The following is an 18,599-nucleotide window of genomic DNA, read 5'->3' on the forward strand; positions in this document are numbered from 1 at the left end:
ACATTTTCTGTATCTGAACCTTTCCAGATTTTAACCGCAGTGTTGTCACATTATAAAACATAACTAGTGCACACAAGGTGCCAATCAAAAAATAATGCGCACATATATCGCGAGGGTTTCGCAAATCAAGGGTTCCCTTTTAGACACGACCCAGTTTTGTCAACATACCTTTTTCCCATTGGCTCACAGGGGTTCGAGAATGAGGAGGCGGGACATCCTGCAGTTGTAACAGTTGTGGATTGGCTGCGGCCCTGCAAACCGGGAATATTTTGAAAGTAACTGGGTGTGTGCTATAAAGTTCGTATTTGTCAAACTGACAAAAGCCCAGCTGGCTCATTTTAGCCCATTAAATTGGATTTGCCCACATACTCAGTTGGTATTTTTAATTGTTCATGGAGCAAGAAGCACGGGAAACTCCGTCTGCTGCAGACGAGATGTCAAACATCGTGGTAGTTGACTTGGAGTCCTACGTTAACGTTGAACTCGACATGGAGAGGAACAACGGGGGACAGAATGTGTCCGGTTTGACTCAAGGTGTCTGTTTCTGCTTGTTAAAATACATCTTATCTCTCATTACCGTAACCATTGTTGCTTAATTTACCTTTTAACTAACTTCTAACGCTAATGTACTTTGTTTTCTGTGTAAAAGTAACAATTGCAGCAGTCACAGACCAAATGTTTGGTCCCCATCATGGAATTAAGTGATGATAAATTATAACAATCTGTTTATAGGTGCTCACTGGGAATGAGGGTGTCAGGAGTGACAGTAGCATTAATCAATCAATCAATCAATCGTTCATCAGCTCTAGTTTCTGCTCACATAATGATGTGTAGTCTATACTGAAACTTCTCTGTGACTTTGACTAGGATCTGGTTAGGTTTGAACTAATGAATAATTTTCAGTGTCTGTTTGGAGTGTGTGTGTGTGTGTGTGTGTGTGTGTGTGTGTGTGTGTGTGTGTGTGTGTGTGTGGGTGGGTGGGTCTGTTTGCACATCAGCTATTCTTTTTGCTTCCTTCTCTTTCCCTCAGCTGATATTAACATTTCTCATTGAAACTTCTTTTTTCATCTAAATGAGGAGTGGGGAAATTGAAGGCTGTAGTGATTCATGAAGTCTATGATTAGAAAAAAAAATGCTTTGTGTTTTCATTGGCAGAGGTGTGGAATCACATGACTTGCAGAGTAACATGACTTGAGTCAAGTCAGACTTTTGACTAATTGATGACTTACCTCAACTAGACAAAATCAAAGCAGACTCACAACTCAGCTTGTACTTACAATGGTACATGGCTTCACTTGGACTTGAACATTTTGACTTGAAAATACTTGATACCTTCCCTGAAGCCCAAAGATTAGTCTGTTTAAAAAGTGTGAATCCACCAATCAATTAATTTCCTTTCATTTCCAAATTCAACTAACATTAACACTATTCATTCTCAGCAATTTCACACTTAATTCACCTGATCCATTCAGTTTGAACCAATCTGACAGCATCCCATCAAGTTGCTGCAGAGAACCATGAATAACTAATGTTATGTTACTGAGCTCCAGTTAAATTATTTTAAGTTATACTAAAGAAATCTTGTTCACTAAAGGTGGTCAACAAACAATGAATTGCAGTATGCAAAACATTTGGGTCAAAAACTACAGACAGACATGTAACAACTTTGAAGTTTTTTTCACATTTACAGTTGCACTAGGAATGGTGAGGTGAGGCTCTGTCATTCAAAGTGGCAAAGAGAGCAATATGACTCATCAGTCTTGACTTAGGACTTGACTCGGGACTTGGACCTTGATGTGGGACTTGAATGCAAAGACTTGAAACTTACTTGTGACTTGCATGATACTGTCCAGTACACTGTCAGACGATACTGGTGCTACTGGTTTTTCCTGTTTCCTGCAGGATACCAGTGGAAATCAATAGAAGGGTGTTAAGTTTCAAGATCTGCTGAGATGATGGTGTGTCAGTCTGCAGCTGCTCTACCATCAAATCTGCCCATCAGCATGTTTATGTTACCTGTACAGTTTAGATTGGACTACAGGATTGGACACAGTAAACTGCATGATGTGGTTAAAAAAGTCATGTTGCGATTATTTTTGACTGAAATTGTAATATGATTAATTAGACAGATCATAGTTGTATTATAATTTTAATATTAAAATTGCAATAATGTGACATTTGATTGGGTCTGTATCAATCAAACATGTTTTCTTACATCTGGAGAGCAAGATGTATTACCCAGAGCATCTCTGCAGGACTACAGTACTTCATTATAATGCAGTTTTTGCACATTTCCTTTATCAAAAAATTGCAATCAAGTGCTGGCTGCTTAAATTTGGATACTGCACTTGGTGATATTGAGAGTCGATAATTTTAGGATTAATTGTGCAGCCCTACAAGGAATGTAGATCCACAGTTGGGGTTCCCCTGTAGCTCCATTAGTAGAGTTATTATGGTATATAACTTGTACTTGTAAGTACTTATAAGTAAGAGTATTTTATACTGTTACTTATATTTATCTTATTATTATTGTTCTGTCTTTTATTACTTAGCTTACCATATGCTTTAACTTGTTCTTAAATGGAGCCTCCTACGATTGCACTTGTTGAACAGGTGTGACAATAGACACCTTGAATTTTGAGTGTGTGACCCATATACTGAGCCTATCAGTCCTCATCAGCGGCTGCTGGTTCCACTCCGCAACCCTTTGCTGTGTGTCATCCCCTCACTCTACCCCCTTTCCTCTCTGCTCTTCAGCTGTCCCTGTCAAAACAACCCAAAAACTTAAAAAAAAGAAAAGAAATGTAGATCTTCACTTTACCCATTCCTGAGGTGTGTTCATACACAGTCAGTTGTAAGGACACAAACTTGATCCTTCAACTTGAACCGCTGTGCTTTGGTTTAGGGCTGCAACTAATGATTATTTTCACCATTAATTAATCTGTAGGTTATTTTCTGAATTAATTGATCATTAGTTGGTCTTGTTTTACCCATAACACAAAGATATTCAGTTTACTGACATAAGGAGTAAAAATAAAAAAAAAAATAAAATAAAAAAAATAAAGAAAAATAAGAAAGAAAAAAAAAAATATTATAAGAAAATATTTCACATCACATTTAATGAGCTGGTATCAGAGAATTTTAGCTATTTTATATTAAAAAATAGCTCAAACTGATTAATCAATTATCAAAATAGTTGGCAATTAATTTAATTATTGATTATTTGATCAATCATCGCAGCCCTGCTTTGGTTCCTATGTGACCATAGAAACATGGGTCATATGGATTTGTTGTATGGTATTTTGAGATTTTTTTGCTTTTATTTGCATTTATTAGAAACACCCGCTCTGTCAGGAGCTCATTGAGAAAGGCCAGTTTTTTAAATATTTGCATTAGTGGATGTAAATATTTTGTAACTAATTTCTATGTAAGAACTAGTTTGTGAGCTTCAACCTGTTTTAATTGATGATAAAACTCTTAATGTTAGACTGAGACTAAGGTTAAACTACAAACAGCTGAGGTCAGACACATCAAAGGTAGAGAAAAGAAAACCAAAATTCCTCTGCAGCTCTTTCATCATAATTCTGTTTTTCACAAAAGGTCTGTTTCAGAATGAGGAGGAGGAGGAGGATGAAGATGATAGTGATGATGACAGTGGCACAGACCACTTTAACACTGAAAAGTTGGGCACTCAGCTGCAGAGGTGTGAGCGCCGTGCAGGAGGGGATTCAAGTGTTCCTGACACCTTCCAGACGAGCCACCTGCTGTTCTATGAGAGGTTCAAGGCGTACCAGGACTACATGCTCGGTAACTGCACACACACACACTCTGATATATTCACATGCAATTTAATAAGAATCCCTCTGTGTAACTACACTCCTAATTACTCATCTGCATTTGTATGTAGGAGACTGTAAACCCTCTGAAGTGAAGGCCTTCACAGCAGACTACCTAGAAAAGGTGGTGGAGACGTGTGATTGGTTGGCTCTGTGGACTACCAATGTCTTTGATGTTCTGGTGGAGGTGAGACAAACATCCACACGTTTCTCTAAATATTTTCAGCCCATTTGATTATTTCAGTCCTGAGTTAGAACAGAACAGAGATTTGGAGGAACCATTCCTGTTGCAGGTCTTTGATCAGATGATGCAGGTTCTAAAATGAGTTCCTCAGCTGTAGTACCTGCAAACCCTGAACCAAACACACCACCAGATATTTACTAAACCTGACCCCTGAGATATAGTAAAACAAAATAATATAATACAAAGGAAAGTGGCAGCTCATCCCTCCAGCTTCACTGGTATTTTCAGTAAAAGTTCACTGTTAGAAGTTATTTAACAAATAAACTAGGGGACTAGGCCTAACAAAATCTTACAGATTGACCACACAAAAGATTCTACAGAAAGGTTTGGAGGCAGAAGACCTGAGAAGAACTGAGGGACTGTCCCCCCACTGCTGGAAAAACCTTGGGCGTGTTCAGTAAAAAAAAAAAACCCTTTTGCTATGGTTTCCGCATTGAACAGCAGGCTTTTAGGTATATATACTTTAATTTGGTAGGTGTGTCAGAGGTGTCACCCAATCAGTAATCACACATACATAAACACTGCCATATTGAAAAGGCAGTGTGCTTGCTTGCACAACAGGTTGTTCATACTGCACCATCATTTCTGATCAAAAATATGTTTTGCTACATTTTGTCATGGCGTTCTAAAAGTCATGATGTTTTAAATGTAATGGCTGAGAATCCAGGACCCTTACAGGGACAGAGCACACACACACTGTAATTCTCCTACATGCTTAGAAAGGTTTGCAAACTGCAAGTTTACTGATAGGTGACAGTAAATCTTACACACTGGTCCTCTGCCTTTAGGGCCTGTTGTATTTGAGACTGTCCTGAGTCTCTTCAGTGTGACCACTGTGTTGACACAGTCACCTGAGAGTTCAGGGTGGACAAGCTGTTATCCTGAATGAAATCTCTTTGCTTTTATTTGACTCAATCTGAGAAGTCCGGATGGGTCATATGCTGCCACTCTGCTGGACAAACCAAAATGAGAATTTACATTGCATGAGCATCTGTATTGAATGTATATATTGTTTTATTTTATTCTAAATGGAAATATTTGTGTATATGTTCTGTGTGAGTGTGAAGCATGAAGAGGCTCAAACTTCGCTTTCATTGTGCAGCCCTGTGTTGTAAAATGACGAATCTGGTTGAATCAATAGTTGATTGATTAAAGAGCTGCTCGTGATTTCAGGTGCGTGATGTGGACTTTAAGACTCTGAAGGCCTGTGTGGAGCTGGTGCTGCCTCTGCAGTGTGATACCAGAGGCTGTGAATTCACTGAGGAGGCCATGAAGACTCTGTTGGAGGCCACTCAGCACAAAATCCCGCTGCAGGAGCTCTACGTGGTCTATGAGCAGTCTGGAGACTTTGATCAGACCGCACTCGCTCTGGAGCACCTCAGGTGGGACTCTGCTCAACTCATCCTGTACTTGATCCTCAGCTGTTGCTTCTCCACATTTGAAACAGTGTGATTAAAATTTACTGTCATCCTTTCCTCTTCTGTTTGTAGGTTCTTTTATAAACACATCTGGAAAGAGTGGGATGAGGAAGATGATGATGATGACTTTGACTACTTTGTCCGTTGTGTGGAGCCTCGTCTCAGGCTGTGAGTTCACCTTGTATCTGGGTGATGATGTTGTATTTCTGAGCATTGGTTCATCCTCATGAATCCTAATAGAAAGTGTGTCCTCTCTCAGCTACTACGACATCTTAGAGGACAGAGTCCCAGCAGGCCTGGTGGCAGAGTATCACTCTGTATTGGAAAAATGCTCCCAGTGCTTTCAGCAGTTCTTACAGTTGCGTGGCCGACTCAGCACTGACTCAGACTCAGAACTGGACAACGTGTCCATGGTGGAGGGCCTGAATCTCTGTGACCAGCTGGAGATGTTTAAACGCAAACTGAACATTATCGAGAACCCCCTGCTGAGGTAGGACATGTGCTCAGCTTCTCTGTCTCCTCTGTCTTCTCCAACCTGCCTGTATATCTCCATCATCCCTCCCTCCATCTCCCTCTCTCAGATATGTGCTGGGCTACAAAGGAAGCACCAGGCAGCAGTGTGTGCAGAGCCGTGGGCTCAGGGAATCAGGTATGAAGGTGGTCCATGTGGTCACAGCATCCTGTAGCCCTGTCCAGCTCCAGTCCCTCCTCAGTGACAGACTGCTGCCTCTGTGCTCCTCTGAAGACACGGAGATTCAGGTCAGTACCACACACATACACTCACAATATGACCATGGTTGGTCCATTTTTCATCTGGTTCCTCTGAAAAATCCCGGGATTCATCAAGGTCCAATGTGTTTCTGATGATGTGCTCCATTTACAATGGAGGTTGGAAGTCCAGTACAACAAGTTTGAAAAAACTTTTTAAGCTTGATAATTACACATTTGACAGTATTTTGTGTATACAAATATTGTTATATGTCCACAGACAGTACTGTGTGTACAAGTGATTTTATGAGAAACAAGCACTGATGAACAGTTTTAGTACCGTAGATGTGTGAGAACATGGTGTGTGAGTTCAGGTTGTGTGACTCTGCAAAACTGTGTGTTCAGTTCCACAGAGACCCAGTCTCAGCGGTGGATTCGTGCCATGAGGGTGATGTGGTCATTGTTCTCCCAGGGATCTACAGTGTCAGCAGCTCCATCTTCCTGCCAGACTCCATCACTATAGAAGGTAAACAGTTTTTCTCTTGTTTGATCTGTTTTTTTCAGACAGTGTTGTAAATCAGTTGGTGCCTCCACTGGCTCTCTGCACGGTTGTGTCTTTGTCCTTTATGTTTTATCTTGTATTCAGAGGAGTGTGATAGTAAATATAATAATTACCATGTTATAGAAAGAGATTTTGAATTTGTTATTATGTCTCTTCTCAGTCACATGGAGCCAAAATCTAGAAATATGGAGACTGGACACAGATGGTTTTTAGATTTAAAAGTGTCTAAAACTAAAGAAATTATTATCTGAAGCTTAAAGAGTTTTTAACAGTCATTCTTTAAATCATCCACACCTACAGATACTGTGTGAATGAAATAATCCATACCAATACAATTATTAGTGATCAAAGAGACCAATAGCTGCTATTTGGAACTGATGTACATCTGGAGTAGAAATTAAAATCTTAGTGTCAGAAAAGTTCATTTACTTAAGTACTGTACTTCAAGGAGAAGTCTTTAATATATTTCATATTTCATAATGAGTCATCAGAGATCAAAGAAACATGTTTAGTTGAAGTATTTCACATTAGGGATGTCCCGATACAACTTTTTCACTTCCGATACAATACCGATAGTGCAGCCTTGAGTATTGGCCGATACCAATATCGATCCGATACAATATCAGCATGAATCATACATACTTTTATTACTTATTTTGTAGTGTGGAATGTTAGAAAAGGCTTGGTCAAGTGATGTTACTCAAACAGAGAACAATAGTCAGCAACCAGAGTCACCTATGGATCGAAGTGCTGGAGCAGAAAATGGACTGCTTATCAGAGCGCTTATATCTGAGATTTTAGATGCAGTCCGATAAAATCTGATACTCGTTTTTTGGCTGATATCGGACCAATATCAATATCGGATCAGGACACCCCTACTTCACATGAACACTACAGCCGCTGTGTCGCCCTTCGAAATTTCTGTTCTGGACTGGAACAACTGTTTTGTATGTCTGTTCCAAATTAATCAGAGATCAGACTTCAACTAAACTCAAACTTAACGCATCATCCAGAGTGTGTTATTTCACAGCAGTGGGCTTTTGTTTTCAGCATAACAGACTTAACTTTACTTTGACAGACAACTGACAGTTATAAACAGCCGATCAACTTACAGTGGAGGACTCATTGCCGTTTGTTATTGTCAATTTACGAGCTTGCACACATCCTGCACTTATGTGGAGCCTCTTCAGCAATAGATTGTATATTAAACAGGATTAGAACCTATTTAATGTACAGTCTGTGGCTCCAACTCATTATTTGGACTGTTGTACTCATTTTCACACATGCTGTGGTTACATATTGCTCCTATAAAGGGATAGTTTGGATCATTTGAAGTGTGGTTGTATGAGGTATTTATCCACAATCAGTGTATTACCTACAGTAGCAGGAGGTCGACACGCCCCTCGTTTGGAGGAGGAGCAGCAGTGCTGGTGTAGGAAACTAAGCAATGTACTGCTGTTGACAGGGTCATCAGCAACATGTAATTTAAACATCTAAAATAAAAATCAATATCAGTTTAAGTGTACGCTATATTTAGAGGATTTTCATTGCTGTACCAAAGCCATCAGACTTCATTACCCCATAGAATATGTTGTTTGTGTTATTGTGTTACTTCAGTGTTATTAAGAGGTTGGTATGGATTCATCAGAGTCACACAATAACAGGTGGGGGAACATCTGAGCTAGTTTTAGTCAGATTTTAGTCATTTCTATCCTTGATAGTTTTAGTCTAGTTTTAGTTGACGAAAACTAAAAGGGTTTTAGTCCAGTTTTAGTCATTAATTTCAGTCGAAAAAAATAATGACTTTAAAACAGGGGTGTCAAACTCAATCACAGAAGGGGCCAAAATTTAAAACACAGTATAAGTCACGGGCCAAACAGGATTAACATTTATTGGACAGTCTAAAACTGACTGTTTTATTCAGAAATATGAATTTGAACAGCCAGAATGCTACAACTATTTCCTCAATAAAATAAATGAGATTTAATTTTTTTTTCTTCAACAATAACAAAGGAAAACGAGAATATTTCAGCTCAGAATATTTACACTCACATATCCAGGTGGGGTTACATTTGAAAATGCTTGCTTTTTGTTTGGACACAAGATATTGCACACTTTAATCATGCAAACCCTCAATGGCACTGCATTTGACATAAAAAATATGCTTATATAATAATATTACAAACCCATCAGTCCATCAGGTACAGATGAACATATTGACCTCCTCAATTTAACATTAAGGCCAAAACGCACTGAGAACTTCAACAGAAAAGTCAACTGTAGCTTCTATGGTTCACTGCAGGCTTCAGATTTAAAATGTAACACCACAGAACCAGCAGTATTTTAGGAAAAGGTTAAACTGCACACTGACACACACTGAGGAGATGAAGAGGAGAGACAGAGTCTGCACTCTTCATCATCACTTACAATAATGCAGCAGTTAAGTATTTAAAAGTACACAAATCAGACTTGGAGTAAAAAAAGCGCGCACCACAGAAGTGTACATTAATATTATGATTCATGATCATAAAAAGTTTTTATATCAAGTCGACACATCTGTCCATATTCTCTCTCTCTCTCTCTCTCTCTCTCTCTCTCTCTCTCTCTCTCTCTCTCTCTCTCTCTCTCTCTCTCTCTCTCTCTCTCTCTCTCTCTCTCTCTTTCTTTCTCTTATTTTTACTTTTACCTGGTTTCATATACTTGTGTTTCTTTGCACTGAGTCAGTTGCCTAAACAGACAAACCTGTTTACATTGTTGTTTGACAGAAGCTTGCGTCTTTGTGACTGTGAGCTGATTTATTCCTCGAGTTGTGCGGCAGCTGTCGCAGTGCATTGTGGGACTTGTAGTATGAGTGGTGGGAGTGCTATTTACCGATGGGCCATTCATAATAGACACATGAAATTATCTTGCGGGTCATCACTTCTTTTCCGCCCACCAAGCCCTTGTGCTGACGTTGCCACCATGGTCCACAAACTGTGTGTGACTGGCCTGGTGTGCACTGTGCCCGGTGGTGGGCGTGACCAAACAAGGACGGGATGCAGGTGCATTGCTGATATCTTCAGCATTTGACAGACAGATTGCACATACAGTTGGAGGAAATGCCATGCATGTTGATAGTCCTAAAGCCAACCCACTAACATTTTCATCTCGTCTCGTCTCGTCAACGAAAACAACAGATACGTCTCGTCATATTTTCGTCATCAAAGAGCTAACTTAAGCTCGTCACCGTCTCGTTTTAGTCATGAAAAAAGGTGCGTTAACGAAATCATTTCGTTATCGTCATTGTTAACGAAAACAACACTGCTGGGGACCCAATAAAAATGTGTCCATGACCCATTTTGGGTCGCAGCCCTAAGTTTGGGAAACACTGGTGTATATGAATTGTTTGTGTATTTGTATGTGTATACTGGCAGTCCTCAGATTGTCTGAGGGATAAATAAAGTACTTTGAATTGAATAATTTTACTGTATGTTGACATGTTACTAAACCCCGGTGAGAGGAAGGGGTTAAATTCAGACATCCCTCTGGGTTTAAACCTGATGAATGATGATGTGTAGTACAGTCAAACTCAAACACACACCTCTTTACTTGAATCATAGAGCTGTGTGTGTGTGTGTGTGTGTGTGTGTGTGTGTGTGTGTGTGTGTGTGTGTGTGTGTGTGTGTGTGTGTGTGTTTCAGGCTTTGGACTTCCTGATGATGTGGTGATTGAGAAGAAAAACAAAGGTGACTCATTTGTGGAGTCGACAGGAGCTGATGTCCGACTGTCCAACATCAAGTTCATCCAGCACGATGCTATCGAGGGCATCCTGTGTGAGTATACTGGCACAAGTAGATGAGCCTCCATCACTGTGGTGGCTTCTCACCTGTAAACCTGTTTATAACACAGTGATGTAAGGATAAAGGTCCAAATTCTCTGATTCCAGCTTCAATAATGTGATTATTTTCCAAATTTATTGTAATTAGGGATGGGCATTGAGAGCCACTCCCAAAATTACAATTCCATTAACATCCTAAAGAAACTGTCCTTTCAATTCTACTATTAATTTCTAAGTAGGTGGTGGGATTCTTTTCCAAGTAGGTACATACTCACACAGTGCTACATTTCTCTTCTCTATGATGGTTATGGCAAGTCAGAATTTTTCTTTTGCTTCCTACAATGTATACTATGCACTAGAAACAATCTCTGCTATACCATAGAAATTCCAGCTGGAGTGGTGAAATGTAGACAACCTCTGACTCATGGTGTCGACTAAAACATCTCTAAACCAGCACACAAATGAAAATTACAAACATGAACCACGTCACAAATACTAACAGAAGGGAACAACTGTGCATTAAAAACACCAACAAAATGTAACATTAGTAATTTGGAACATAAAATAGAAAATTTAAACTCCATGCATCATGGGGCATTTTGCAGATGAGGGCTGTGTCTCAACATTGTGTCTGCAGTACATGTGAACCTCAGGAGTCTGAATCCTACAGCGCCCCTCAGTGGTTGAAGAAAGCCATGAACATTAAACAAGCCTCCAAGATGGTGAAAACTCCTGATAATAATGATAATAACAGGCCTACTTTTTTCCACACAGAAAATCCACAGGAATCAAAGGGAATCAATAAAGAATTGGACTGAAAAGCAGAATCAATAATGGCAGTGGTATCAGTAAAATCTTATCAATTCCCATCCATAGTCTTAATGACAGTAAACTCAATATCTTTGGGTTGTGGACAAAACAACACATTTGAGGACGTCAAGTTGAGCTTTTGGAAATACTGATTGACATTTTTCATACATTTTATAGATCAAACATCTAACTGATTAATTGAAAAAACAGTCTACAGATTAATTGATGATGAAAATAATCCTTAGTTGCAGCCCTGCTTTCATAAATCTCCACTGAATCCTGGTGTTTACATTCTGAGCACCATGCTGCCTGCAGATGGTGAGCTGTCACCCTGCTGGTCTGTTAGCTGTAACTGTCACAGCATTGTGTCTTTAACATTTGTATTAAATTATGTATTTCTTCTGATGACAATGACAGAAAGGTTAGACAGTGTAACGTTTTGCAGCAATGACAGACATTAGGGAGGAGGTGGGACAGAAGACACATTCATTCATTCCAGACAAGGGTTTGGGACCGAAAACTTACAGACACCTTCATCAGTCCACTGATGAAGACAAACTTCTCAGCAAACATATTAAGCTGTGATGCTACAGTGAAGAATATTGTCATTATTGTTCCTGTTTCCTGTTGTGTGCGCACAAGGTGCTGTGTAACAGAATGTAAAATAGTCAGTCTGTTAACATGTATTTTGTGGTTTGGTTTGTGTCAGGTGTGCGTCAGGGGGCTCTGACCATGGAGAACTGTGTCCTACAGTGTGAGACCACCGGAGTTATCGTGCGAACGTTGGCCCGGCTCACCATGAACATGTGTGACCTGTACGGCTCCAAGGTGAGTGCTGATGATGCTGATCACATCAGAGAGACTCCACTGAGGCTTCACCTCACCAGGGGAGGAGAGACAAGTTTCATCATGATTCCATATTATATCTATTCTCTGGACAACAATATGATATTTGCAGATTTCACAAAGTCTGCCACAATACAAAGTCAGTTTTATTCATGGTCCTGTGATTGATATGAGACAATATCACATATATTAACACAATCAATGAGTTGAGTGTAGCAGCTGTCCTGAATGCTGGTTTGAATGTTTCTGATAATTAGGATCTATAAATAAGGTGTGATATAAAGTGAAATTAAATGTGCAAAAGGTATCTCACATTTAATTTCTACAATCTGGGTTCAATTCAGCACTTCATCTACGCCGGCAGTTCCCCTGTCTCCAATTGTTGTAGCTCTTATAAAAAGAAACTTGATGGCAGAATGTGTGCACTCTGACCCATGCATATAATTGGTTATTAATCAATTATCAAATTAATCACCAACTATTTAAGGCATTTTTGTAAAGAAAAAAGTCAAAATTCTCTGATTTTAGCTTCTTAAATGTGAAAATGTGTTGGTTTCTTTACTCCTCTCTGACAGTAAGCTGAAAATCTTTGAGTTGTGAATAAAACAAGACATTTGAGGACTTTTTTCACCATTTTCTAACATTTTAACACAAACAGTTATTAATCAAGAACATAATTGACTCTGAAAATAATTGTTAGTTACAGTCCTAGCTTTTGTAGATCAAATCTTTTGTGAGGGATGTGGCATCAGCCTCTTTCAGGCCTTGTTTTGTGCTTATGCAACCTTTATAAATGAGACCCTAGACCAGCACTGTGTCAGCATTGGGTAAAGTTTCTGGCTCCACACACTCTGCTCTGAGGAAAAACAGTTTTTATATTTGTTTATCACAATCGACATGAGTGGTACTAAGCTCAGAATGCAGAGATGATGCTCCTGCAAAATGGTGTTGGGGGAACTTGTTTTGGTGCAACAAGGGGAGGTGAACTCCGTTAGTGACCAGAGGTCATCGACAGTCTCCATCCAATGAGTCAGATTAGGCTCAAACATCTTTGACATGTCTGTACTTTGACTTACTGTATGTGTCTAACATGACAGTGATACTGATACTACACAGATCAGCTGATTTCCTTGTCAGTTGTGTGTTGAGTGTAATTGTGACTATATGTGTGCTCAGTCATGTTGCTGTGTTGTCTGCAGGGGGCTGGTGTGGAGATTTACCCTGGCAGTGTTTGCAGTCTGGTTGGTAACGGCATCCATCACTGTAAGGACGGGATCCTCATCAAGGTGACAGCAGACAAACTGACTCCTCCAAACATTCAATGAGCGTAGACCCTCTCCCGCGCAGTAAGGACCCCATTACCGCGCGCTCTCTCTCCTGTTCAAAGTCACTGTAGCTCACCCATTTTTCTGATCACTTCGTTTCTCTCTCTCCTTACAATCAATTTAAAGAGTAATCCAGCCAGATCAAATGAAAATGCATTAAAATGAATAAAATGACAGTTTTCTTAATGAATTGATATACTGATCTACTTGATCCATAGTGAAGACATAGATAAGGAGATATCCCGTGCCATTTGAAATAAGTATAAACTTAAAGTTTAAAGTGAGATTACCAGTTGGAAACAGTGTTAACTTTTGTAATTAAAAGGCCCAACCGAAGTTACCATGACCCACCCAAAATTAAAATCCTGGCGCCGTGCCATCCATCCATCCATCCATCCATCCATCCATTTCATTAATCAATTCACTCACCAAGTTGGCTCTTGTACAGCCATGCGGAGTATCTACAGTCTGACAGTCATGCTGGATCAAAGCCAGACTGACGGTGTTGACCCGTCTGCTGCTTTTTAATACGTGCTTCGGTGGGGGGGCTGAACAGGTGTGTTTGGGTCTAGACGTGGTGACGTTAACAGGGGCAGGAGATTAACAAGCGCTGTGGTCTGGGCTGGGAGAGATGCTCTCATTTTGGCTAACACTGGCCGCAGAGCTACCTGTGCTTCCACCTCGCCACGTACAGTTCGTTTAAAAAATGCAGATTGGGGAACCTCCGGTTGTCCATTTACAATCTTTGTTTGTTTGTTGGTGTTTTTTTACCTTAACCGTCTGAAACTCTCTCTCCTCCGCTCTCTGAGTGTGGGTGGGTGTGTCTGTACCGGTGCATCGGTGAGAGAGGAGCGAGGGGGGAGACCCACCCATCACAGAGGAGAGGAGAAATGCACTGTAATGAATGTACTGAAACGATAGCAACGCATCCGACTCTGAAATCGCACAAATTAGAGTTAGCTTTTTATTTGATAAAAAGAACACATGTTATAGGCCGTTTTAAAATATAAACTAAATAAGGGAATTTAAAAAAAATCTCCAACTTGAATTTCTGTGTGGGGGTCCCGTTGGCAGGGCGGGGGCATCTGTTGGGAGGGCGGGGCACCCTGCCAAATACACTACAGGGGAAACACTAGAGTTGCAGAGTTTTGGAGATATCAGCTGTAGAGATGTCTGCCTTCTCTCTAATGTAATGGAACTAAATGGGATTTGGCTTGTGGTGCTCAAAGCACCAAAAATACATTTGAAAAACTCTACAGCAGTGTCTCTTTCCAAAAATCATGACCTGGTTACTTCAGATAATCTACAGACCTTATTGTGAGCAGTTTCATGTAGGAACAACTTTCTCTCTAGTAGAAAGAAAGTAGTTCCAATATATTCTAAAGTAGTTCTGGTAGATTCTACAAAGTAGTTCCTATATGAAAGTGCTCCCAAGGTCTGTGGATTACCCTGAGTAACCAGGTCATGTTTTTGGTAAGAGACACTGGTTTTGAATTTTTCAAATGTATTGTTTTTTTGGTGCTTTGAGTGCCACAAGCCTTTTAGTTCCATTATATTGGAGAGAAGGCAGAATTCTCTACAGCTGATACCTCCAAAACTATGCAACTCATACAAAAACTATCTAGATGGATAAATAACACTACAGTTAAGAGTTGAAATATGTAGTTTTGCTTTTGGGGTGAACTGAAAATGTTTTTTGTGTGCAGGACTTTGCTGGTGAGCTGGATGTGATGCCGTCCATCACCATGGAGAACAATGTGATCCACAACAACGAAGGCTACGGGGTGATCGTAGTGGACCAACACAAAGCTTCTGTGGACAGAAGTGATGGTGGGTAGAGCTTCACAGTCATAATATTATAAGAAATAAAAACATGGAGAACAAGGCAGGTTTGTAATATTGATGAGACTTTTTGTTTCCAGAACACTCTGCTGGAGCCACAGCTGAAGAGAAGCAGCAGGGAGATGTTCTAGAAACTGACCTTGTGTCCACAACATCACCATCAAACCCGAGCAGCAGCTCTGCAGACGTTCAGCCTGAACCAGCAGAGAACAGCAGCAGCACAGAGGGCAGTGCAGCCTCCACCTCGGGCAAGATGTGGCAGTTCAGTCGTCAGCTGAGCAGAAGCAAGGAGATGCCCTGCAGCCGAGCCGTCCAGGACCTGATGGACCACCAGATCTTTGTCTCCATTCAGGGAAACCAGTTCAGGCGCAACGGCATGGGCGACTTTGGCACTTTTTTCTGCTGACAGACTCAGAACCTTGCTACTGAGAAACAGACTGAAAATCAGACCAAGCATGCACTGCCAACTAACACGTCCTCTCAGATTGTTCTGTAGCAGTAATTTGCTGACACCTTCGTATTTTAGATGATTTCTTTACTTTGTCATGATATTGCTGCCTCACATCCGCCCACTGAACAGAACTGACCTCCACCTATGTAATAACTAACAGTGAATTCATCCCCACGTTTGAATTTGCACGAATGCTTTTATCTTATTTATTCCTTTGGGCTCCAGACGCTAAATGTTTAAAAGTTTTTAATGCTTTATTAGTTTGAAATCCACTCGTCACTTTGAATATAATTTTGGTGGTTTGGTCTAATAAATGTTGCCTCTAAGGTGGTGGTTTGCTGACAGCAGTGCACTGGTGATGATGCACACAATTAGTCTTAATTTCTTTAGTTATGATGAGTTCAGTGTGACTTTCTCACGGTGCCTCAGGTGTTTTTAAAGGTTTGATGATGTATTTTATGGTTGAGAGAAGCCCAGTGAAAGTTAACAGTGAGGTTTTATATTTTGTTTCACTGATGATACAAATGAGTCTTTGTTTTAAACAGCTACTTGTGGAAATGTGAATCTAATGAATTTCCTGCCGATTAAAAGTGTCTGTCGAAACCTCCGTATGTGGTGGTGCAGTATGATGATACTTCTGTAATGTGTGATGTAACCCAACTCATCACCTTACGTTGTAGCCATTACAGTGGTGTGAAAGTGTTTGCCCCCTTCCTGATTTTTTTTTTTTTTTTTTTGGCATATTTGTCACACTTGAATGTTTCACATCAAACAAATTTAAATATTAGCCAAAGACAACACAAGTAAACACAAAATGCAGTTTTTAAATGAAGGTTTTTATTATTAAGGGAGGAAAAAAAATCCACAACTACATGGCCCTGTGTGAAAAAGTGATTGCCCCCTAAACCTAATAACTGGTTGGGCCACCCTTAGCAGCAACAACTGCAATCAAGTGTTTGCAATAACTTGCAATGAGTTTCTTACAGCGCTGTGGAGGAATTTTGGCCCACTCATCTTTGCAGAATTGGTGTAATTCAGCCACTATGGAGGGTTTTCAAGCATGAAGTGCCTTTTTTTAAGGTCAGACCACAGCATCTCAATAGGATTCAGGTCAGGACTTTGACTAGGCCACTCCAAAGTCTGCATTTTGTTTTTCTTCAGCCATTCAGAGGTGGACTTGCTGGTGTGTTTTGGATCATTGTCCTGCTGCAGAACCCAAGTTTGTTTCAGCTTGAGGTCATAAACAGATGGCCGGATATTCTCCTTCAGGATTTTTTGGTAGACAGCAGAATTCATGGTTCCATTTATCACAACAAGTCTTCCAGGTCCTGAAGCAGCAAAACAACCCCAGACCATCACACTACCACCACCATATTCTACTGTTGGTATGATGTTCTTTTTCTAAAATGCGGTGTTACTTTTACGCCAGATGTAATGGGACACACACCTTCCAAAAAGTTCAACTTTTGTCTCGTCAGACCACAGAGTATTTTCACAAAAGTCTTGGGGATCATCAAGATGTTTTCTGGCAAAATTGAGACAAGCCTTAATGTTCTTTTTGCTCAGCAGTGGTTTTCGTCTTGGAACTCTGCCATGCAGGCCATTTTTGCCCAGTCTCTTTCTTATGGTGGAGTCATGAACACTGACCTTAACTGAGGCAAGTGAGGCCTGCAGTTCTTTGGATGTTGTTGTGGGGTCTTTTGTGACCTCTTGGATGAGTCGTCGCTACACTCTTGGGGTAATTTTGGTCGGCCGGCTACTCCTGGGAAGGTTCACCACTGTTCCATGTTTTCACCATTTGTGGATAATGGCTCTCACTGTGGTCCACTGGAGTCCCAAAGCTTTAGAAATGGCTTCATAACCTTTTCCAGACTGATAGATCTCAATTACTTTCTTTCTCATTTGTTCCTGAATTTCTTTAGATCTCTGCATGATGTCTAGCTTTTGAGGATCTTTTGGTCTACTTCACTTTGTCAGTCAGGTCCTATTTAAGTGATTTCTTGATAGAAAACAGGTGTGGCAGTAATCAGGCCTGGGTGTGGCTAGAGAAACTGAACTCAGGTATGATAAACCACAGTTATGTTTTAACGGGGGCAATCACTTTTTCACACAGGGCCATGTAGGTTTGGATTTTTTTCTCCCTTAATAATAAAAACCTTAATATAAAAACTGCATTTTGTGTTTACTTGTGTTGTCTTCGGCTAATATTTAAATTTGTTTGATGATGTGAAACATTTAAGTGTGACAAACATGCAGGAAGGGAGCAAACACTTTTTCACACCACTGTATGTGTTAGTCTCCATTTATCTGAACTTGTTTAACAGATGTTAAACCGTATTTGGTGACCAATCACATGATCTTTTATCTTGTCATTGGTACTGTCAGTGTTGTGTTGGTCAGATCTGTGATCAAAAGTTTTCAAAGTGGGCTATGGCGCTCTTGAGTTTTGGAATGGCTGGCCTAAGCTATTCCACTGACACAATTCAGCTGTGTGTAGTCAATGCTAACTAAAGCCAGGCTGAAGCGAGCCTACGCTGTGAGCGTACATGGAGAACATAAGCAGACCAGAACACCTGACTGTCGAAAGCAGGAAACTGTCACAAAAGGAAAGTGACATGAGTATTCTTCTAAGCAGTGAACAAACCCTGCTGATTGAACAATGGTCACCCCAGAGGTGTGTATTAACCACAATGCATTGCAGTCATCATGCATTTGGTGCAAAAAATATGTATATATTTAT

General features: G+C 40.2%; 1 protein-coding gene across 1 annotated transcript; it reads left to right on the forward strand.

Moving 5' to 3' along the window:
• Window positions 1-297: 297 nt before the first annotated feature.
• shcbp1 (SHC SH2-domain binding protein 1) lies at window positions 298-16,466 on the forward strand. Its single transcript, XM_084722570.1, has 13 exons — window positions 298-534; window positions 3,601-3,807; window positions 3,908-4,023; window positions 5,254-5,462; window positions 5,571-5,666; window positions 5,758-5,988; window positions 6,080-6,257; window positions 6,612-6,732; window positions 10,449-10,580; window positions 12,105-12,223; window positions 13,441-13,527; window positions 15,273-15,396; window positions 15,489-16,466. Exons 1-13 carry the CDS (start codon window positions 393-395, stop codon window positions 15,812-15,814), a joined length of 2,088 nt encoding a protein of 695 aa, XP_084578696.1. The 5' UTR covers window positions 298-392; the 3' UTR covers window positions 15,815-16,466.
• Window positions 16,467-18,599: the final 2,133 nt, after the last annotated feature.

Source organism: Lutjanus erythropterus, chromosome 1 (assembly GCF_056507025.1).
Source record: "Lutjanus erythropterus isolate fLutEry1 chromosome 1, fLutEry1.hap2, whole genome shotgun sequence".
In the NCBI taxonomy this organism is placed as follows: Eukaryota; Metazoa; Chordata; class Actinopteri; order Lutjaniformes; family Lutjanidae; genus Lutjanus; species Lutjanus erythropterus.

Excerpts from the sequence above, each read along its gene's own strand:
- shcbp1 (XM_084722570.1), top strand. The coding sequence starts at position 393 with ATGGAGCAAGAAGCACGGGAAACTCCGTCTGCTGCAGACGAGATGTCA. Across the intron at positions 5,463-5,570 it reads CTCGCTCTGGAGCACCTCAG|GTTCTTTTATAAACACATCT; the intron begins GTGGGACTCTGC and ends TTCTGTTTGTAG. Across the intron at positions 6,733-10,448 it reads AGACTCCATCACTATAGAAG|GCTTTGGACTTCCTGATGAT; the intron begins GTAAACAGTTTT and ends TGTGTGTTTCAG.